This window comes from Mytilus edulis, chromosome 2, assembly GCF_963676685.1.
Source record: "Mytilus edulis chromosome 2, xbMytEdul2.2, whole genome shotgun sequence".
Taxonomy (NCBI): domain Eukaryota; kingdom Metazoa; phylum Mollusca; class Bivalvia; order Mytilida; family Mytilidae; genus Mytilus; species Mytilus edulis.
In genome coordinates, this window is record NC_092345.1 from 32554559 (window position 1) to 32578649 (window position 24091).

The following is a 24091-nucleotide window of genomic DNA, read 5'->3' on the forward strand; positions in this document are numbered from 1 at the left end:
AAAATAAACAAAAAACCAAAAAAAAAAACGAACCAAAAAAAGCTGTGCCAACAAAAAAACCATGATGGAATTTAAATATATCATAATCAGAAAATAATTATATTAATATAACACTTTAAGAATTTTAAGCGTTCAAAGCACACTTCTGAATTGATATTTAATTTATGAGGGACGTGCACTGTCAAAAATTTGAAAGCAAAGTGTGTAGAAATACTGAAAGATAAATGTAACGAAAAGGATCTACAAAAACAGTCATATAAGGTCATTTCTGCCTGAAGGATTTTGACCAGTTTTACTTTTATCGTTTTTAATTTGAAATTTGAAATTTCAAACGTTTTCATCAATTAAATAATCTGTAGTCATTTTAAGAAAACAAGATTTAATGAAGAATTTAGGTTATTTAAACTTGATAACAAAGCGTATTTTTTTATCTTATTTTCATGATGATGCCTTTAGAGAAAAAATAGCCCACAAGGAGGGGTATTGAACTATTGCTGTAAAAGAAATAAAATAACATTTTATAAATCGAAGCGTCAAAATAACTTTTCGGGATTCAAGAACGCCTTTGAGAAAATCACTACTTTGTTTTTTTTATAATTTCAAAATTAATAAAAATGTAATTTATGAAAAAGGAAAATAACCAAAATACATGGAAAGTTCATAATAGAAAATCCTTTATCAAATGGCCACATCAAGGACACATAAAAAAGAAGAAAAAAAAACAATATCACCGAAATCATAGGAAAATTCGAAACAAAAAAGTTATAAACCAAATCTGAAAAAAGCGAGACCAGCTGATAACGGATATGCAAATTCTTCTATGAAATTCTCGCCCTTCATGTTAATTCTCAATCTAAATGTCATTATCAAGAGTTGACATATTCGTTAAAATATCTGATTAGATGTATTTAAAGCTCCAATATTGCAAAAACATCTTGTTAATGAAGCAAGAAATAGACAAATCGTATTGCTTAATTAATTTGGTATGATGACTTTGAAGTGTTTATTTCAGTGGTTCTTCCTAGCAAATAACACTTTTTGACTTTTTTTGGAAAAAGAGAGGCTTAAATATACCAGAGGGAATTACAAACAAAACAAAACAAGTCGAAAAAACTGCAATGTTATTGCTAAAAAAGAAAAAAATAGACAAACAATAGTATACAAGACACGAAAAAGAAAACTAACGGTTAATTAATACGAACCCTACCAAAAGCTAGGGGGGGATCTCAGGTGTTCCGGAAGGGGTAAGCAGATTCTGCTCCACATGTGGCACCTGCTGTGTGGCTCATGTAAGTACACTCTCAGATGAAGTTTGCAAAGTGTGAACATACACGAGCGTGACGTATGAATGTGTTCTTCTTTGAAAAGGGTTTTAACTGATCTTTGATAAGGTCGAGGTTTTTCTCTACATTCTCCACAAAATGTGTAATGTTTTTAGATAGGTCGAAATGTTAAATTTAATATTGACAACAGATTTTCTGCACTTTAAAAGGGACAAGATATTGTTGACCATTCAACCAATAGAATTACGTTGTAACGTTTTATAGGCCACATGCATCTTCATTAAATAGACTTTGTTCTATCAAAATAACATTTCACAAAATTTTGTAAGTACAAAATAACAACAAACTTTATATTACCTGTCTCTTGAACATTCATAACATGATTTGCCATAGTACTTAAAGATGTACTTAGATGAGGTTTTGGAATTTGTGTCAGATGTTCAGACTTCATTGTGTTTTTCCATACGATACAAGGTAACGTATTTTGCCTCATTTAGCTTTTCGTATAAGTCTTAATAGCTCATAAAAGGTCATGTAACAAAATGTAAGCAAATTCTTGATATGAGACCCATATAGTACCAATGAAATTATAAAGTAAAAGTCCGAGTAAGCCTTTTCCAGCCATATTTAAATAAAATCAAATGTCTCGAAAAGGAGTTTTATGACCTATCAATATTTTAGCTTTTTTTTATCCTTAACTAATGCTCTTACGGCTCATAGTATCAATTTAAAATTCTTGATTTATTAAATCTTATCTAAGTACATCCTGAACCATTCTTCCTTTTACAAGTTCCTCATAAAACATTATGGCAACCATGCTCAAATCCCCATGATAATGAACAAAACGTTACATCTATTATTATATATTGTCACAGATGTATCAGTTATTCAGCTTAGTTTTATCAATTTTAACATTTTTTTTTCAATTTGCATCATTCTGGTTTATAAAACATATTCCGTGCAATTTTTAAAGCAGAAAAAAGTTAACTTCTAATGTACAGGTTAACATTTTTTGTCTCTCTATTCATTCAATTGGCCAGTTTTCACTATCAACGCGAACAATCCTACAAAAAATAAAAAGAACATTATCCTGGAGTTAGCAGAGCCTTTGAAAAGATATAAACAACAAAATGTATGCATCTAAACAAACGAAAATATATAGGTTATAAATGATTGTTATTAGCTTTGGACGATATCAATGGCATCTTTAAAGTATGATAAAGTATGATAAATGTTCATTCTGAGCTATAACTAGTAAACGAATTTGGTCTGAAACGGTAATTCCGATCTTAATATCACATGAACGGTCTGAAAAATAAATAGTGTTCAATCTTTCAGATAAATTCGGTCAATCGGTAAAGCAACATAACTTCAATCACGTGACTTGACCAGGAGATTCCAATATAACCTCATCGGCCGGACGAATATACTTCTAGGATGTTTTTACTTTTGTATAGCAGAAAAACCAAGGGTATTGGGTATACGTCTATGAAACAAAATTAATACACAAACTGCAAAAATAAACAACCCAACAGCAACAAAATCTAAAAGGCAAAAAGCAATGAAACAGCGCATTTATTACTGTTCTTCAGATGTTTTATTTTTCTCTAAATATCTAGTTAGATATTGATCGTTGGAACGTCTGACACTTTTCTTTCGTGGTAATTATGTAACTGATAACTGATGTATAAAAACGTATTTTTTGAAAATGAGAGCTTTTAAAATAAAATGGGCAAAATAGATTAAAAAAAATAAAAACGAATTACACTATACACATTGATGCAAAATTAGTTTAAATTACGAATAGACAGATGTGGGTATTCCTGACATCCCGAGGTGTTTTAAACTATATGAAAACAAGCATTCTCTGACGTTTATAACGTCAACAAATATTATCTTTTGCAAATATATGCAAGAGGTTGCATCTCCTTTTACCGATGAAATTTAAATGAACAATCAATTTCTATTGCTATAACCACGCCCGATGGCTCAATTTTGAGGTGAGAATAAATTATAATTAAGAAATAAAAGTTAAAAAAAAGATCACTGTCCATTAAAAATGATAATGTATTAAAAAGGATCGTATTTTTTCAATGTTGTTTAATGATTTATTTTACACACGAAAAAAAATCTGTTTCTTGTTCGGCAACAATTGTTGAAAAATTTAAAATCCAGATAAACTATATACATCTCCCAATGTTAAACGTATCTGTTTACTTTAAGGTAATAGAAATATTTGGAAAGCAAATACTATATAATTGTGAAATATCACGAAATTAAAGATGTTGACGAGAATAGATAATCGTAATACACATGAAACTCGAAAAATTGACATTTATACGAATGTAGGTTAAAGAACGTCCTGGTAATTCAACAACATTGAATTCTTCTGTGTTTGTATTTATTAATACTTAATATTAATTAATATGAGGCAGGCATTACCTGTGAATGGGGACGAAGTTTGTTTAAATTATATTTTTTGTAACTTAAATATTTGTTAAAAAAAGAAACGGAAATACCGTAACGTTTCCGATTTTGGTTCTGTTGTTAGGGATTTTACTTGTGACGTTATTTAAGTTATGACGTCATGTTCAATGTAAACAAAGAAACGCAATGCATCAGGTAACGTTTATTCATACCAAAGACAAAGAATGATTAAAAATGAAATATTGGTATTGTGTTCCTTGAGTTCCTATATTTTACTAGACTAATCAAAGTCTCACGACAACAAGATCGGAAGAAGGAAGTAGAGTAATGTGTTCTGCGCAGATCAGGAAATTAAAAAACGCAACAAAAAAAAATTGAACGATTTTGAGTTCATTAGTACAATGAAAAATTCGGGAAATTTTTCGGATTTTTTTTTTTTTTTTTTTTTTTTTTTTTTTTTTTTTTTTTTTTATTGAATTTTCTTCTGTAATAGGGGACTTCGTCCCCATATTAATCCTATGCATGAGGATTAAAGCTTTTTTAAATGTTTTAAAAGTGTTACGAAATATTTGCCTTATCAAATTTAACTCACTTTTGTTATAGAAGCGATACGTAAATTTTCATTAAAAACCTAATTGGCAACAACATACGATTAACATCAAATGGGATAAATGTGTTACAAAAAAATAGTTTGAATCTTAGGAAAAACAATGATCTTTAACATGTCTTTATTTTATGCCATTAAAAACATTTCATTGAAACTTGGTATCGTCTAGTTTATTAGTCAAATGAATGACCTGTCATTCTGAAAGGAAAATAACTCCATATAGATATATTAGTTAGTTATTACTTTTACTCTCTCTATTATTTTAATCTTTACCTTTCGCATAAGAACGGATAATCATTTGAACATGTTTGGTCATCCCATGTATATTGAGTTTCAAAGGGATCGCTTAGGCCATATGTTAAACAGTCTTGGTTAAATAAATCATTTGGCTGAGGAATCCCATTATAATATCCCCAGTCATAATAGGTTATCGATCGTGTTGGTTTGTCCCATTTCCACTTATCCTCTTGTAACAAATCTGAACCTCCCAACCATACTCCCGAACTCTCTGAAATATCAAAAGGAGAAGATTTTATATCTTTGGCAAAATAGAAATGGTCAACAAAACTAGAGTATAATATAACCAAATAAGCATATAAAGTAAATCTTCATTGTGGGATTAATATTTCTCCTAAATATTTCAATCAAAGGGGTAAGGGAGATTACCAAAGAACAAAGTTTCAAGCAAGATATGAATATATAGTATGCATACAATCATCTTTAATAATGGTATTAATACGAAAATATGTTTGTTCTGATAACAACCATAACTATGGTAACGAATAATACTCTCATAATCACTGTAACGCTTGTTTAAAATATTTTCCTAAATAAATTATAAGCTCCAAATTACACAGTATTTCTTACGTCTGTTTGACAAGATTATAGGATTAAACCGCTTATTTGTTCGCTTTATCATACAACAACATGTATTATTAATACGAGGTTCTTCAACAAATTATAAACATTCCTATGGGAACAATATGTGCGCTGTACTTGCCGACCTTTTCTTTATTTCATATCAGTCTGAGTTCCTTCTGACACTTGTCAGAAACAAGATGATCAAAAAAGCCATATCTTAGATTTTCACTTTCAGATACTTGTATATCGATGATGTTCTGTCCATTTAAAATCCAAGCTTTTCTTAAATATATCCCCCAAAACTTAATATGAAAGAAATATGAGACACGGCTTCCTCTTGGATGATTTTAGACTTATACCTCGAATTCGACATAAGCGGTCATCTGAAGACCAGAATCTATGACAAACGAGATGTTTTTAATTTTGAAATTCTCAATTTCCCCCACCTTAAAAGCATTTTACCAACTTCGCCTGTATATGGGATAAGCATTTCCTAACGCATTAGGTATAAACGATTGTCATACAAGTGGGAGGTTTTGATAGCTATTAAACCAGGTTTAATACACCCTGTTCTGCATAAGAAATTGCATGTACCAACTTCCGAATTTGAGAGTTGTTATCTATGCGGTTGATGCCTTTGAGCTTTTGATTTTGCCATTTGATTGAGGACTTTTCATTTTGAAATTGCCTCGGAGTTCGGCAGTTTTGTTTCTTTCACTTTTAAATTCTTATATTGAATTTAATTTTATTATATCTAAATATCTAAAATAAATTAAAATAACTTACGAGTAGTGAGAGATTTCAAGAATTTGTTTTCATCTGAATTACTGACAGAAGCAAGTCTCATACCAAAACTGCCACAATATCCCTAAAATGGATACTACATTGCAATGGTTGTAATATCAAGACTTCAATTAAAAAACAAAGTTTCAAAGTTCTATGTTACTGATTATATTGTAAAAAAATAAATTTTCTTCCAGTCACTCAGCTAAAAGTTGGGTTTTTTTTTAATTTTAAAACAAGCGCATTCTTTAAACATTTTTTTAAAAATAACAAAATTGATATCCTAAAAAATCTATATTTTCAAATATATAATGAACTTACTTTTTATGGAAAGCGATTTCATAAAGTATCAAGCAACCTCACAATAAAACGTCTAACGTGAAGGTTATTGCTTAAATAAAGGTAAATGCAATGTTATGAATGACATCTGTATTGACAAACTAGAATCAACGAAACTATGTGTACAGCTTGTACATGTAATAAGAAGTCGAATAATTGTATTCTTCTAATAACTTACTTGCGCATCATTCCAAGGCACTGCATTCCCGAAGTAGAAAAAAACCTTGTTCTTGTAAGCACTACCTGAAGTACGGAAATACTTATAATGTTATTTTATTAATACAGAAATTATGTAAAAATTTTAATAAAATATCAAAACAAATAAACACTCAGACAAAACCAGTAACGGAAACAAACTGAAGCTGTTAAGAGTGCGTGTTTATTGATTACACAAAGTCGAAAGGATATGAACGAGTGTGAAATGAAAATAACGTTTTGTATAACTTACAGGAAGAAGTGAGTTCAAAAATGTTAAGCCCAGTGTTGTTATCGTCTCGGTACACGTTAATAACTAAGTGTAAAAATTGGACCGCGAAGACAAGCCAAATCCGTCTTAGGCGATATTTTCCTGCGGAAGTTGGAACCTTTGATTCTTAATGATTTTTTAGTTTTCAAACGGAAGATGTAAGAAAGATATGTTATAATTCAAGTCGGTACCGTAACACTGAATTTTGAAATGATTTACCTCGGTGTCTTACAGTCAATCAGTATATTTGGACGTATCGACCAAGTGCTTGTACTTAAAAATAAAAATTCTAGAAGCGGTTTTCTTGAACATACTAGCATATTGAAAAACGTATTGATTTACGTAAACAATGTTCAATCCAAAACTTCATTTGAAAAAGCATGTACCAAGTCAGGAATATGACAGCTGTAGTCCATTCGTTTGATGTGTTTTATCATTTGATTTTGCAATTTGATAAGGAACTTTCCTTTTTTTGACTTTCCTCGGAATTCAGTATTTTTGTGATTTTTATTTTTTCACATATGATTCCTTCTAAAAAAAATAATAACTTAAGGATGTACACCTCTGAGGAGCCAAACATTTCTAGAATTAAACTTTTTTTCTTAACCTGATTTTGGGTTCATAAGACTGTAACAAAATAATTGGTGAAGAAAAAAATCATATGGTGGTGCACTTCTTTTTTTGCTACGGCCCTTTGAAAATGGCCAAATTTGATGATTTTCCCATTTTTCATCGATTTTTACCTATTTTGGGGCTATTATCGTGAAAAAACTCACAGTTCCACAATTAAACTTTTTTTTTTATACTTTTTATAAAGATGAAGTGGACCAATCTTAATAAATTTTACTTAAAAAAACTATTGGTAGGTGTTAATATAAGAAAGTTTTATCATATTTTGACGCTTTTTTTACCATGCTGTCAATTTTCCTTTTTTTGTGATTTTTCGCAGTTCTAAGAACAAAGTGCATATTATTTCAACTTTTTTGTTATAAATGATTGAAAACATACATATCTAAGAAATTCGAAAAGACCAAAATGATATGGGATGTACATGATTCTTGTAAAATCATTTTTTGTATCCCTCACCCATTTTCTCAAAATTTTGGCTAAAAATACTGACTTGATTTGTCGTAAAATTTGAAAACTGGATTACTCAAAAACCGTTCATTGTAAATACACAATTTTTTTCACAGATGTTTGATTATAACATTTTAAAAAAATCATTGATATTTTCCACTTGTATCACATGTTTTGGAAATAATTCAAGAACGAGATTTCAACGAGACTGAACGAGGCTGAAAAGTCAGAGGAATACATCCTTAATACACAGTTATGTAAGTAAAACGAAAAATGATTGTCATACTGGAAATGGTAATTACTAAATCAGTTTTTAAGTATTAAGACTTTGGTAAATTTTTCTAATTATAACGAATATGCAATGATATCTTAACTTTGAACGTCTTCTTATTTGCATAAATTTTTTGTCTATCAGCTCATATACATAATTTTGCCATGTGGCCGTAACGTCATCGTTTTGTCATGATTTACTCCTAAAAATGGAATTCAATATTAGGTTATAAGGAATGACAGTATTTGTTTGTCCATACGAAATAACCCCCAAAAAATGTGGTGCACACTTTTAAATAAAACGATACGCGGGTTTAATCAGTTGTTCACCATATTTTTTTCTATTTCTTCATAGTCTGAATGAAAAAAATATTACAGCAATTCCTTATATGTCAAATGTCAAATCTTTCTTTGAAATAATAAAATTTGAGCAGAATGTGTTTTTTATATTTTGAATCCTACCTCTTCTTAGAAATGTCCAGCCATTTTCACTAATGGTTTCTGCATGGCACATGCTCATTCCCACCATACATTCCTTTGTTGAATCCCTATAATTAGCAAAACAGCAATCCTTGTCTTTTAAGCAAAGAAACGTGCATGCTAACTCAGATCGTACTATAGTAGACACACCTTTACCTGGAATTACTGAATTCCTCTCAATGATTATATCACCTGTATTCGTAGTACACACTAAAATGAAATTACTCAAAACCAAAAAATTAAAAAAAAGTAATTCTGTTTTCATTTTGTCCTTCATATGACTTCAAACTAAACGGATTTTGTTATGATCGTTGTTAAAGTTCGATTGTTCTGTGTTGGCAAGAGGTATAATCAACTCAATAAATAGGAGAAATATGTTTTTCCTTTGGGATATTTTTAATTATCAATATAATTTGTTACAAACGGTTGATTGATATAACAGTTACATCAACAATGATCAATGTAGTAAGAATTACTCTGCACTCAATTTGAATTTTCTTATGATAAATATTTCAAATCTAATTATAAAAAGATAAGTGTCGTGTCACGGTTTTGTATAGTTCCCTGTAATTACATTCCCGAAAGCAAAAGGTTGATTATAGAAAATAATTACTATGTACTTCAGTACTATGCGTGACATGTTCCAATATATGTCTTCAATCTGGTAAAGTCAGCATCAAATAGTGTCAATGTATCGGGCGGGAGAAATGTAAAAGATGTTTGGATGTTTGAATATTACTAAATTCTATGAATATAATTATTTTATTCACGAAGCTTATCGCATATGCTTCTACAGATTTGTATAGATAATCCATATATTTCCATATACTATAATAATATTATCAGATTATCACATGGCATGTTTTATATCAGATATTTCAATATCAGCACAAGAGCCGAAAGCGCGAGGGCTAATATTGACCGAGGGCTGATGATACATCTTATAGGATAAATGACATGTTATGATTTTTTTATCATATGGAGAAAAATAACAGTTTAATGTATTCTTAAGTAATAAAAGTTCAAAAAGTGAAAAGTTTACGAACGTCGGACGATAAATGTAATACATCCGATATGAAATATTTCTATCATATTTGTCAACAGAAGAGAAAACAACAGTTTAATATGTTTTTATATTGACAATAAACAAAATCAAATCATACGAACACTGTATAGAAAGGTCAACACCAATTTTGTAAATTAACTCTTAATTATGCTTGAAAAGTTTGAAAATGCATTATTGTATCATGTGGGTTTTTTTTTACATTTAACATAATACATTTTCGTATCTTCTAATAATTGTTTTATATCCTACTTTACTATGTTTGTCATTTGAACCGTACCATTGAGGTGCCCATCGTGTTGCTCGTGTAAGTACACACCCGATGAAAATTCTATTTTTGGAAAGAAAGACTGAATTCTAGTTGGACAATTGTAACATATTCGTCGTCATCTGTGATATATAAATTACATAAAGGTCATCCAACTCCCGATGGCGTCCGGAGAAATTACCAATAGGTGATTTCGACTGAACCACTAGAAACTTTTGGTTGAATAGCTCCCTTATAAGCAGCAACTATCTATCAAGAAATCATCATAGGACATACTAGCCCTATAATATAGCTTAATAAAAGTGGGAGATATATATTCCTTATGCTGGCGTTGCTTGAATATTGCACAATAGAAATAGAACGTTCACAATTGGAAATTTGTAATCATCTATTGTGTCGAAAAGTTTTGTTTTCAAACGACCCTCATTGTCAATTTCTAGATGAAGGTTTAAAAATAAGACACAACTTACTGTATCTGTTGTATCTTTTATCTTAGTTAAATGGAATAGATGCGTACATCATCATCGGACTTTGAATTATATTTTGAGAAAACGTCTTTTATATAGCGGATAGTGAAGTTAAAGCAAGTAAACATTTTTTTCACAGAATTTATAAATTTATTGTTACGAGTACAGAAGTGAAAATTTAGCGTCATACCAATGTTTTCAAATAAATGACTTTGAGCGTTCTTTGTGAAGGTAAATCTAGAAATGCACTTCGGATGCATGATTATTATATAACGTACCATTTCCATTTTTTTCATATACATTTAAAAATAGTGAGATAATATGTAACACAAAATAAGTAAACATCGAATTACAGAAATGCATCCCAAATTGTGTAAACAGGTAAAAATAACAAGAAAGTACAATTTGCAAGTACTAGCAGGAACTTAAGTCTAATACACTTCTAAATAACCATCATTCTTTTCTCGCAAACGTATGCCTATATTATATATGATTTGTTTAGTTTTATTCCTCCAAAATCTATACAAACTCCTTAAACCAAGTGCAATATATTTATCTCTAATATTCCTTGCGTAAATGATCATACTATTATACCAGTCAGTCTGTCCGTCCCTGTTGATGAACTATCAGCTCCCTGGGGTATCACCAGCTGAGTAGTAAGTATTTCGGTATAATATTATATTTTTTTTTTATAACAAACCCTTCTTAACTATTATTATTAATTATATATTCTCTGAGAAACTGATTTTCACATTTGTTTTTCATAGCAATATTTTTGTCCATTGTATACACATATTTCATCTTTTCTTTTACTGAGTATACTGAAAGTCTTTTTTTAATCATCTGGAATTATAAATATATTGTTTTATGGTAAGAAAATTTCTACTAAATAATTGATATTAGCTTAAGACGATTTACACGCCATCCGTAAACAAATTTAAAATTATAAGAAACTAATAAGTGTTGAATTTTCTTAGGCAAATTTGAACTTCGATAAATTTAGCAATTTTTTAAAGTCGTTTTTTTTTTACATATAGCTGTTCAACTGTTTAGGCAATTATACATGCTTGGCTTTCAAATATTCGGCCTTGAGCGTTCCTTGGGAAGGTTAACTAGAAAACCCGCTTCGGGCGCATGAAGTTTTTCATTTCAATTCTCTTGTTAACAACAGGAGCATATTTATATAAATATTAAAAAGAGATGTGATATGATTGCCGATGAGACAACTCTTCAGATGAGATCAAATGACACAGAATTTAACAATTAGCCCATACCGCACATATCATATAAATATAAAGCCTTGTTCAACATATCATCTAACATTTGTAGACAGTTAAAGGGATATTCTTCAAAATCAATTTTATATCGATTTATGATATTTGTACACCGGAATACTTCTGTTGCCTTTATTTGCTTAAAGGTGCAGCTTGCAGATCCAATTTAAAAATCTATATGTAATTGTACTGTGTGTATTCCTTTTGACTACATTTACTTGTTTCCTTGTTAAACAGATATGGTAATATTATCATTAATTGCATATCCACACATACCTGTATATACAACTTTTCATTTCTCTATTTACATGATTCTGTTTTATAAAGATATGTTGCCTTGTAAGATAAAAGAAAAAAAAGATGATTTTCAATAAACAAGTTAAAAAAATTTCCTGTCTAATCTATCAATTGGCCAGTTTTCACCATCAACACGAACAATTCTGCAAAGGATAGACAAACAGATATTCCATTATAGAAGTCCCTTTAAAAAGGGTCTTACGAACAAAATGTATTCAACGTGTAAACACATATGTTTTACTAAATAATTGTTTTTTAATTTTTATTATTTATGGTGAATTTTCAATTTAATTCATCTAGGTAATCTATCAAAAACATTCCATTCTCTGAGAAACTGATTTTCACATTTGTTTTTCATAGCAATATTTTTGTCCATTGTATACACATATTTCATCTTTTCTTTTACTGAGTATACTGAAAGTTTTTTTTTAATCATCTGGAATTATAAATATATTGTTTTATGGTAAGAAAATTTCTACTAAATAATTGATATTAGCTTAAGACGATTTACACGCCATCTTGCAAGTCTTTCAAATGTTAGTTTTGAAATATATAATTTGGAACGCATTCTGGAGAGGAGGAAAAATAAACATGGAAAATAAGATGTTCGAGGTTGCATGTTATTTACCTGTTGTGTCGACTATGACATTATTTTATTGTGCGTTTCTGGGTGATGAATGTTTTTGCGTGTGTTTTTGCTGTATTTCTTTCACGTAGTGTTGTCATTACAGCGATATTTCATAACATTGTCATAAAGAGAAAAGTTTGGCTAGCCATTAAAGCAGGTTCAACCAATCATGTTTTCTTTAAATGTCCTTTACCTATTCAGGAATATGACAGCTGTTATCAAATAATTCGTTTATATGCATGTTAGCGGGTTTGTTTTTCGTTCAATTCGGTGTTCCTGTTGTTTGTTTGTTTTGTTCTTATAGTTGATGTGTTCCGTTGGTTTAAACTTTTCAACCCGGATTAGTTTTCATTATACTGATTAGTGAGAACATTCTAGGCAAGTACTATGATCTCAAATATTCAGACGTAAAAGAAAAAATAGTTTGAGAGTTTACTAATATATCAAATTGTTTACGGCTAACTATACAATGAAGAGATCATATACAAGCTTACTTTAGTCAAATTGCAGACTTACATTGTCATTTCGAGGCCTTTTATAGCTGACTATGCGGTATGGACTTTGCTCGTTGTAGAAGGCCTTACGGTGACCTATAGTTGTTAATTTCTGTGTCATTTTGGTCTCTTGTGGAAAGTTGTCTCATTGGCAATCATACCAAATCTTCTTTTTTATATTATAAATTTTACATTGGTTATCAAAATAAGGATAGCTGTCTGCTTTAATGCAAAATTGCGTTTTGATAACGAAATGAAATTTTTACCACAATTTATTTATCGCAATCCACAATTATTTGCACAAAATATGAAAACAAACGAATGTGTAATATCTGACCAAAATAACAAGAGACCTGCACATCCTGAGACACTTCTGTTCTAAAAGAGGCTCGCTACTTAGTTTCAAAATAATAAGCTTTTCATAACACTAGTATATATTGATAGGGAATTAATGAAGGAACTAAAGAAGAAAAAATATATAGGTCAATGTGCTTGTTTTCGAGATATTAGCCTTTGAAATTTTGGCGGGAAAATGTTCTTTCTTGATTTTTCATAGCTTTATCATTGACAAGTTTATGATCTAAAAATTATTAAAAAATAACAAAAATTTTATATAACTTTTACAGATGGCTTATTATCATACATGCAAAATATTTATAAAAAGAAAAATGGGGGTCAATGGGTAATTTTTTTAAGGTATTCAAATGGATAAAAGCAGAGGATTCCGAAAATCTGACAAAAATCCCAAAACATGACAAGCGAACATCCTTAATAAGATTATTTTGAAAGAGTGGTGAAAATAAACTGACAACACTTTTTCAACATAAAAAGAAGGAAAAGACCAAAAGAAAACAACGGTATACAAAATTAAACATAGAACACATACAACTCTGTAACACGACCCCCCGCAAAAAAGGAGCGATAATCTAAAGTTCTGCGGAAGAGTAAGCATATCATGCTCCACATGTGGTAATGAAAGCATAGTTTAACTAATATAGAGTTGTAAGGTTAATACTCAGAACTTAAATAATACACACGACTTCAAACTGTAACCAAAAGTTATATTTAGTCATTTCATTTGATATATTTACTAATTTTTATCATTACCTTTCGCATAAGTATGGATAAGAAAAAAACCATACATCAAATATGCTAAACAATCACTATTAAGTATATCATCTGGCTGTGGAACTCCTGAAGAAAATCCCCAGTCAGAAAAGCTTATCGGCTGTGTTGGTTAGTCCCAGTTCCACGTCCCCTCTGTCAACGAATCTGAACCTCCTAACCATTCGCCGGTCTTCTCTAATTTGAAAAAGAGATTGATATATTGTGTGTTTTGAAAAATAATATATATCAACAATTGATTACACTACATAAGCATATAAAATGAAAAAAAAAGTATTGTGGCATGAACATAGTCTGTTGAAATTGCAAATGTATTGACATTACTTGACCAAACTGTCAAAAAATATCTTGACCTCATGCATTGAGACATTATAAAATTGTTGATACTTTGTGTGATTGTCCGGCTTGTTTATATAGATATAGGAAGATGTGGTGTGAGTGCCAATGAGACAACTCTCCATACAAATAACAATTTAAAAAGTAAACCATTATAGGTTAAAGTACGGCCTTCAACACGGAGCCTTAGCTCACACCGAACAACAAGCTATAAAGGGCCCCAAAATTACTAGTGTAAAACCATTCAAACGGGAAAACCAACGGTCTAATCTATATTAACAAAACGAGAAACGAGAAACACGTATATATTACATAAACAAACGACAACTACTGTACATCAGATTCCTGACTTAGGACAGGTGCAAACATTTGCAGCGGGATTAAACGTTTTAATGGATCCAAACCTTCTCCCTTTTTCTGAAACAATAGCATAACATCACAACAAAGAAAAACATACGATAAAATATCAATTGGCAGACTTAACTCAATCAAAAAACGTATGATTAAACAATGAACGAATAAATTTGATCTGCGATATCTGAATACAAATGTACAGTTAATTAAATATTAGAGACAAACATTCATGACCAAAAAGCTAACAAACAAATTCAAAAACAGGACATGACTGAGAAATATTTAACCAATCAATGTTCACTTTAGAAAAAAAACGGTTTTTTTATAATCTTGAAGTTTATACAAATGTTGTAAGAATAAGTGAAGATATTACAAATATATACACATATGTAATATTCAACCAAGTCTGTTTTTCGACATATACTTCTTGTAAAATGCTAGATGATTGTTCTACCAGGAAAGTGAGTACTAGAGAACAGGTTTCGAAATTTAAGCAAAATATAAGTACATATTATGCATGCATGCATTGTATTCCGTTCTATCTTCATCTGTATAGTGAACAATCATTTTAATATAATTTCTCATAAGAAAAACTACTGATATCGGACTTGCCGATAAAATGTCAAATTAACAAATGACTGTATTCAGTAAAAGATTTCGTGTGACTTTTATTCCAATTACAAATATTTTCGTATTTTTATGTTGGATTACAATTTTAAGAGATGTGTTTTCGTTCTTATGGTCAAGTTATCTTGTTGAGAACTCACTATCAGGTTTTACACCGGAACACTAATGTGTCTCTTCATTTTGGCAAAGGTTACTTAAGCCGTATTTATCACAACTTCGGATTTGGTTTGACTTTCCCTATGGGTTTGATTTGAGCGCCGACGTCTGTCATAATACCAACTTATTGAACTTTCATCAACCTAGTTGCTTCGATGAGGTTTTTTCTACCACCGTTAGATATTCAAGGAATGTTGAAGATCATGATTCTCGTAAGTTGTTGCTAGTTTTACATGTGTGTGTCTTAATTGATAAGTATTTGGTGCCATTGGTGAATGTATTATTAACTTGACTTTTCACAAAAAGGACATATAGTATAGTATGGTTACTTATTCATCATTTTAATAAAGGGTTTTTGCAATGAAAAAAAATGAGAAAAATGAAAAAGAAAACGATCTATTGCTATAAATCACATTTTAATCTATTTTCCAACACATGAGAAAATTACCAAAGCCAAACGTTGCAAATACAAACATGAAAAAACAGTTTAAGTATAGGAATAATGAGATTTGGTTTGATTGAGACATTTATACATCCGGGCTTAAATGACGTAAATATATCAATAATAATCGTACTGCTTTAAAGGGTAAGAAAATCCCATACATTATAGCTATAGGCAGCTATAAAATGAACCAATACGACAAATGTGAAAATGTTCAAAAGAGAAAAACTAACGGCGTCATTCATAACAATACAATAATTATTTTCCGAAACTTTAAAAGAGCGATAGGTGTACTTTGACTGTGACCCAAGTTATTTTCATTCTAAGTACAAGAAAACAAAGATAATCAGGAAATGAAATTTAATATATATTTTTGAAGAGATTATATTAGAACGAAATTAAAAATTGATTTATTTGTTTGAGGTAGAAGCTTTGTAGAACTAACACTATTGTTGATGTTACAATATTTTGTTTAGTTATTTGGTTTAAAGACACCTGCCATTTTCATTTTTCACAATATACAAGACTTTAACTTCGCTGTAGGAAATTACACTCAGAATCTTAATACAATTGCATACATAATATTTTAAATTGAAATAAATACGAAGACGAGATATTTTGCTTATGTTTGAAATAAAATAAAAATAACTCACGAGTAGTTAGAGATTTCAGGAATTCGTTTTCTTCTGTATTACTGACAGTAGCAAGTCTCATACCAAAACCGTCACAATAGCCCTAAAAGTAATAACAAAATTCAATGCTTTAATATTTTAATAATGTTTTGTCTTTGAAAAACATATGGTTGAAAATGCTTAATTGGTGTATCAAAATTGCATGTTACTTGTCAGAATTGCAGAAATAATATCTTTCAGCTACTTAGTGTTATTTTTTGTTATGTTTCTAAACAAATGCATTCTTTTAAAAGCAAATCAAAAATATTATAAAGATTACATTCCTTAATTTCCTAATTTATAAGCATAATGATCATAGAATGCAATTTCATAAAGAACAAACAAACTCTGAATAAAACTTAAAAGTTCACATGTAAAGGTAAGTGCATCAATAAAGCTAAGTCCAATGGTAGGAATGACATAAACCTCGAAACTCTTCCAACAGCTTGTTCATACAAACAGTTGGCCAACTGTATTTACTTGTAACTTACTTGTGCGTCAATCCAGGGCAATGTATTTCCGAAGTAGAAAAATACCATGTTGTTGTAAGCACTACCTAAAATATAGATTAGAATCTTGAGTTCCACTTTTTATGACTAAGTCATTGATGACACTAAATAAAAAAAGATTTACAGATGTATATGTTTAAAATAAATTGTATTGCAATGTTATATTATTCATTGATCAAATTCTTAAAAATAAAATTAAATAAAGTTAGAAGCGTAACGGAGACAAATTGAGTTTGTCCGTGTTATTGAATACACGGAATACAAAAGGATATTGAAGAGTCTCAAATGAAAATAACACTTTACATTTCTTTGTTTAGATGTTATGTATTGGAAGCACATTTCAGGATTAACCTTCATCAAGAAAGTTAAACGCTAAACCCATTGATGTTTTCGTATTGTTACACGTGATGACCCATGTATCCAAAACAAGACCAACATAAAAGCAAAGTCCGTCTGATATCAATTTTTACTGCGGAAGTTGATACTTTTATTCTTATAAATTATTATAACATTAATGACACCAATTGAAATGCATCAAATGCGTATTTCAACAACTATTGTCTCTTCAGTGATGCTCGATGCCGAAATATTTGAATTTCAAATACCTATTATTGAAAAAGTTGACCAAAACAAAAAGCACTTAAAGGATAACCAAATCCGTACATATAATAAGAGCTTTGCATAAGGGAAATTTCTCTTTTATTAGAAAAATATGCATAATTTTCATAAGGACGAATTTCAATCTAACAACATCCGCATTTTGATACCAGTACCGAATTACTCGCTACTGAGCTGGTGATATCATCTGGGGCTTACAGTCCACCAGCAGAGGTATCGACCCAGTGACTGAAATCGAATTAGAGATATTTGTTTCATGCATTTAAGGTGGTACCTAACACCTGAACTAAAATTAATTTGGCTCGTTTAATTTTCTTTAAATTTTGACAAAGTATTTAGTTTGACCCTTTGACAAAAAATATAAAAATATCAAAAACTTTGAACCAACCGTTTAATCAGAAAAATTACACTGGTTCTATAGCAGTTTGACAAAAACTTATTTTGGTCATTGAGAAGCTTGATATTCCCTTAACAACACAACGTCATTAAAACGTTCTGCTGATTTTACAGAGTTATCTCCCTGTAGTGTTAGGTACCACCTTAAGTTTCAAACATTTAATTCAAGAAATGGGTGTTATTAACCCCAACAGCACTGTAACACTAATAAGCTAATCACTAATAACTAACAGTCTATCAGTACATGTAAACGTATGAACCAAATGCTAGTACTTGAAAATAACAATTTATAAATGTTATGCGTCCAAGGCGCTTTTCTTGAATTGTATATCACGTTTACATTATAAGTGCCTTGATTTGAATAAAATGTACCTTTTAGAATGTGATTATGCTCAACTATACTTCACCTTCACATACATGTAGGCAAAATAAATGATCATTAATATACCGAAAATGATAAGGGTTAAATTTTGCTTTTTAATGGGATTGATAAGTTTACTATGTGTTTCATTGGCTATCTTTCCGTAGTTTATCTTTTTGACCTAACAATGGCTATTTTCATTTGACTTGTGTGTTTTCATTACAACTTTGATGAATTCTTTTTTATTTTAAAAACGAATATATAATAATTTGAAATTTGTTTATCTGATTTCATTTTCTTTGAATTTGTTACATATATTTTTTGTTTTTAGGAGCATTTCATATTCAAAATGTGTAATCTTAATTTCTTGAATTTTATAAGTTTCCTACCTCTTCTTAGAAATGTCCACTCGATTTGACTAATAGTTTCTGCATGGCGCATGTTCGATATGTCGATAGCACATTCCTTGGTTAGATCCTTATAATTCGCAAAACAGCAATGATGGTCTTTTAAGCAAAGATAAGTGCATGCTATTTCAGGACGTACTATTGGAGCCGGTGTATCAATTGGAACTATCATGTCTTTCTCAATGATAAGATCACTACCTTTCATTGCGCACACCGATAATGAGTTGCACGGAATGAAAAATAATAAGATTAGTATTTCTTTTTTCATTTTGTCCTTCCCGAATGACTTCGAACGAAATGAACGATTTAATGATCTTTGTTACATTTTGACTGTTTTGTGTCAGGAAGAGATTTGATCTGTTTAATGCATTGCGGATATCGTGTCCCCTAAGGGATGGATTCAATTATAGTGATAAGTTGTTTAAAACGGTTTATTGATGTAAGAGCCAATATAAAAATACAGTAATCATAAACAATTTGACTTTGACTGTGACTGAACTAGTTCTTATTTCTTGTATTAACTTATATTTGAAATCATGTAACGGTTTTGGAAAGTTTACTGTTATTGTACTCCCAATAGAAATCGGTTGATAATAAAAATGTATCTATTTACTTTTAACTACAGTACATCGTGTTCTATTTCTTCCAGTCTTCAATCTGATATGGTCACCATCAAATGATGGTATTTTGTAAGTGGTCATCAATAATAGAATGTTGATAGTTATCAAAGGTACCAGGATTATAATTTAATACGCCAGACGCGCGTTTCGTCTACATAAGACTCACCAGTGATGCTCAGATCAAAATAGTTATAAAGCCAAAACAAGTACAAAGTTGAAGAACATTGAGGACCCAAAATTCCAAAAAATTGCACCAAATACGGCTAAGGTAATCTATTCCTGGGATAAGAAAATCCTTAGTGTTTTTTAAAACAGTAATCAAGGGCTTGTCAATCTAATAAGGCTTCCTGGTGAGATGCAGCATTATCCATCTGTTCAGTAGTCAGGTGGATTAGTGCTATCCTTCATCAAAAGTTTATCTGCACAGGTAAATTGTCCATAATTCTTTCCACAGTTTTTATTATAACCTCCATTATAATAAGTTGTGAAAACAGGTTATTTTTCATTATTTATTTGTATTTACATTGAAGCTTGAACCTCTGAGTTTTAGATGGAACCATTGATTCGTTTGATTTTTTTCTCAATCGACCAAGTTTCAAAATACAAAATGATATTTGTAATTCAAAACTTCATGAGAAGAATTCATTTTCTGAAAAATCAAATGCAAATGATATATGTCCTATTATTTCAAAAATTTTGAAACTTATAGCATCTTTAGTGATTTGAAGTGGCCATTCAAGAGGCTGTTTCTAACAAAATATGTCACAATTGAAAATCTATTATACAAAGTATTAAAATGGTCACAGAATTTTGGACTTTAAATGCACTCAAAATGGACTAATTTAACATGTTTAACCCCGCCACATTATTTATGTGTGTGTCTGTCCCAAGTCAGGAGCCTGTAATTCAGTGGTTGTTGTTTGTTTATGTGTTACATATTTGTTTTTCGTTCATTTTATTACATAGATAAGGCCGTTAGTTATCTCGTTTGAATTGTTTTACATTGTCTTATCGGGGCCTATTATAGCTAACTATGCGGTATGGGCTTAGTTCATTGTTGAAGGCCGTACGGTGACCAATAGTTGTTAATGTCTGTGTCATTTTGGTCTTTTGTGGATAGTTGTCTCATTGGCAATCATACCACATCTTCTTTTTTATAATTAAATAATTTAATTCAATACAACCATGTTATCTGTTGATTTAGACCAAACGGTTATAAAGGTAAAGGGAATAAGTCAGAAATCTTGTAGACAAAAATCACATCATTCTCAATGTTGAATTATATAATGAAAAAAGTCACATGAAAATTATTTGACCTTTAATAACACATGTATTTGTGTAAAATATGGAGCAATTCAATACCATTATATATAGTAGTTTTTTTTATCATAATAGCACATGTCTTTGTGTAAATAGTTAGGTACCAGGCTTATAATTTAATACGTCAAACGCGCGATTCGTCTATATAAGACTCATCTGTGACGCTCAGATCATAGTAAGATAGCCAAACAAGTACAAAATTGAAGAGCATTGAAGACCAAAAATTCAAAAAATTCAAAAAAAAAGTTGTGCCAAATACATACCTTGGATAAGAAAATCCTTAGTGTTTAGAATGATTCATTCGTTTGCAAACAGTAAATTTATAAAAATTACCATATAATTGATATTCATGTCAACACCGAAGTGATGAATACACGACAGTCGTACCCTCGGGGAGGAAACATTTAAATAAAGTAAAACCTCAAAAATACTTTACTCCGAGGAAAGTTCAATCGGAAAGTCCCTAATCACATGGCAAAATCAAATGACAAAATCAAATGACAAAACACATCAAACAAATGGAAAACAACTGTCATATTCCTGACTTGGTACATGCATTTTCAAATGTAGAAAATTGTGGATTGAACCTGGTTTTGTAGCGCTTAACCTCTCACTTTTAAGACAGTCTCATCAAATTCCGTTATATTTACAACTATGATTATGGAGTAATTCAATAACATTGTGCATAGTTAGCCTTTATGGTTTTGACAATTCATTTAATTATTCCGTCTGAATAGACTTTCATATCTATCAAACTCTTTTCAGCTCCTCCATATTTAAGATATAAAAAAATTCTTTATTGTAAAAATATTTAAAAAAAAATTAGAGTAATAATATAAACAAAACCGAGAGACATTTCAACTTGTGTATGCTACATATAATAACGAAACTTACTTTATTAATAAGAAGATGTGGTGTAAAAGACCAAATGACAATCAAATTAACAGCTGTAGTTCACAAGCCAATCCGGCATAGTAAGTTATAAAAGGCCTTGAAATGACAAATGTTGAATAATTCAAACGGGAAAATCAACAAATGAACAAAAATCAAATATGCTACACAGCAACAAACGAAAACTACTTAATTACAGGCTCCGGAATGTGGCGGTGTTAAACACGTTATAAGGCGCAAACCCTTCGACTTTATTTCATCCATATGGTAACTTACATAAACTGCACCTTGAAAAACATATAAAGTCTGGAATAGGTAAGAAGACAAACAGCAAACTCTATATAAAGCTATAAATTAAAGTCAAAACAATTCAGAGACAAATTATGATAAAGTGTTTTGGGTTATAACCAGTGACACAATGTTCATATATATATGTAGTTAATTTTTGTGGTTTATTAAATAGTTGAAGGTTGAAGTTATCGTTTTATAATATACCAAACAAAATCCTTTCCATAAAATGCTATAGTTATATTAAACATTTATTCATTCACATCATTTGAAATGTTTTTTTTAAGTTCATTGTTATCAGATGTAATCATAATTACTTTGCCAATGCTATCATTAATTTAATCAGACACTTTCAGAAATAAGGTAATCATTAATTTAATTTAATCGTAGAAATGACAAAGCAATTGAAATTTGATTAATTACATTGAAAGTAATCGGACCCATCTCTGAACCCATAAGCTAGGACACTGGTGTTACAGAACAACATAAGAACAAAGTATAAAAACGGTTACAAATTATTAACTCGTCAGATGGATAGAAATAGAACTACATATATTAAAGGCAACAGTAGTATACGGCTGTTCCAAAGTCATCAATCGACTGAGTGAAAACAAATCCGGATGACAAACTAAAACCGTAGAAAATACATCAATTATAAGAGGGAAACAACGAAACAACAAAAATACGGAGTCGACGTACAGGAAGTTGTATATCTCGCAACAAAATAACACTAAGTACAGATCAAGAAACCGTTTTCGACAGAGTGTGATGTTAATGTGCATATGTTTTAAAAATAATATTTAGTTTGATTTTAATTTACTAAAAACAAAATTTATGAGAAACCTTTTAGAATAGGTTTGTATAGAGGACCGATAAGATTATACGGATTGTTTTTAAGTTTCATATTTCATATCAACATATCTGTAAAAATGAGGATGTGCAATTCCGTTTGAAAGAAATGTTTACAGGTGCAACTAAACTTCAAAACAAAATCGTTTTATCTATGGATGAATATAGTAAAGGTTTTAAGTAATTTGTGGTAACGAAATTCCTGAATAATCAGTAATAAACAAATTTAACAAAAACAAAACAAAAAAAACCATCACAATAGACACGAGCATAGCGAACGAGTGTTGATATCTAAACACCATAAGATGGTACCAAAGGAACATCACACTCAAAAAAGGAAAATTAACAATAAGGAGAGAAAAATCGTGCTTTTTTCCGTTAATTTTAGTGTGAAGTTACCGATGTAAAACTGAAACATCTAAATATAGGAAAAGACAGTTATTACCGTTTATAATTGCTTAATTTAAAGAAAGCACCTTTGTGTAAATTTCGGCAGCATATGTAGAAAATTCTTGATTATTTAACGAAAAAGAAATAAAAAAACAACAATAAGTGATGTTGAATTTATTGCTTAGATACAATTTAGACGGGACATTACCATGTAAGGTCATAAAATATTGAAAACAACACGTTTAATAATTTCTTGCGTCCGAGGCGCTTTTCTGGATTTACCTTCCTCAGAAACGCTCAAAGCGCAACATTTGAAGTCCGAAGATGTATGAGTACCGAAACTGTTGAAGAGCTATAAACTGTGCTTCGTAACAATACAAGAACATGTTTAGCTGAGATTAATATATAACTATATAAGATAATTGGGAAAAGTAACAAGAAAACAGACATTAATCTGGTAGAAGTAAAGTCATTGAAAACAAGATCGCCAAACAAATTTCGAAAGTCGTGTGTATGCTCTCTAATGAGTTAAACCAACCATGTCATAGTAATTAAATGCAAAAAGTATGTCAAAACACTTACTGAATATTCATCTGGGACACATCATCAGAAGTTATTCATTTCAAAAAATGCAATCACTAGCTCCC

At 30.3% G+C, this 24091-nt stretch overlaps 1 protein-coding gene and 1 long non-coding RNA gene across 2 annotated transcripts; both read right to left on the bottom strand.

Moving 5' to 3' along the window:
* Window positions 1-1619: 1619 nt before the first annotated feature.
* Window positions 1620-10912, bottom strand: LOC139511975 (perlucin-like protein). The gene is made up of 5 exons (XM_071299216.1): window positions 8576-10912; window positions 6479-6543; window positions 5965-6046; window positions 4591-4825; window positions 1620-2347 (listed from the first exon to the last, which is right to left on the bottom strand). The coding sequence occupies exons 1-5, from the start codon at window positions 8868-8870 to the stop codon at window positions 2308-2310; spliced, it is 717 nt and encodes a 238-aa protein (XP_071155317.1). The 5' UTR covers window positions 8871-10912; the 3' UTR covers window positions 1620-2307.
* A 3279-nt stretch (window positions 10913-14191) lies between these two features.
* Window positions 14192-17359, bottom strand: LOC139511976 (uncharacterized). The gene is made up of 3 exons (XR_011662127.1): window positions 17287-17359; window positions 16778-16859; window positions 14192-14386 (listed from the first exon to the last, which is right to left on the bottom strand). It is a non-coding gene; the product is annotated as an uncharacterized lncRNA (long non-coding RNA).
* Window positions 17360-24091: the final 6732 nt, after the last annotated feature.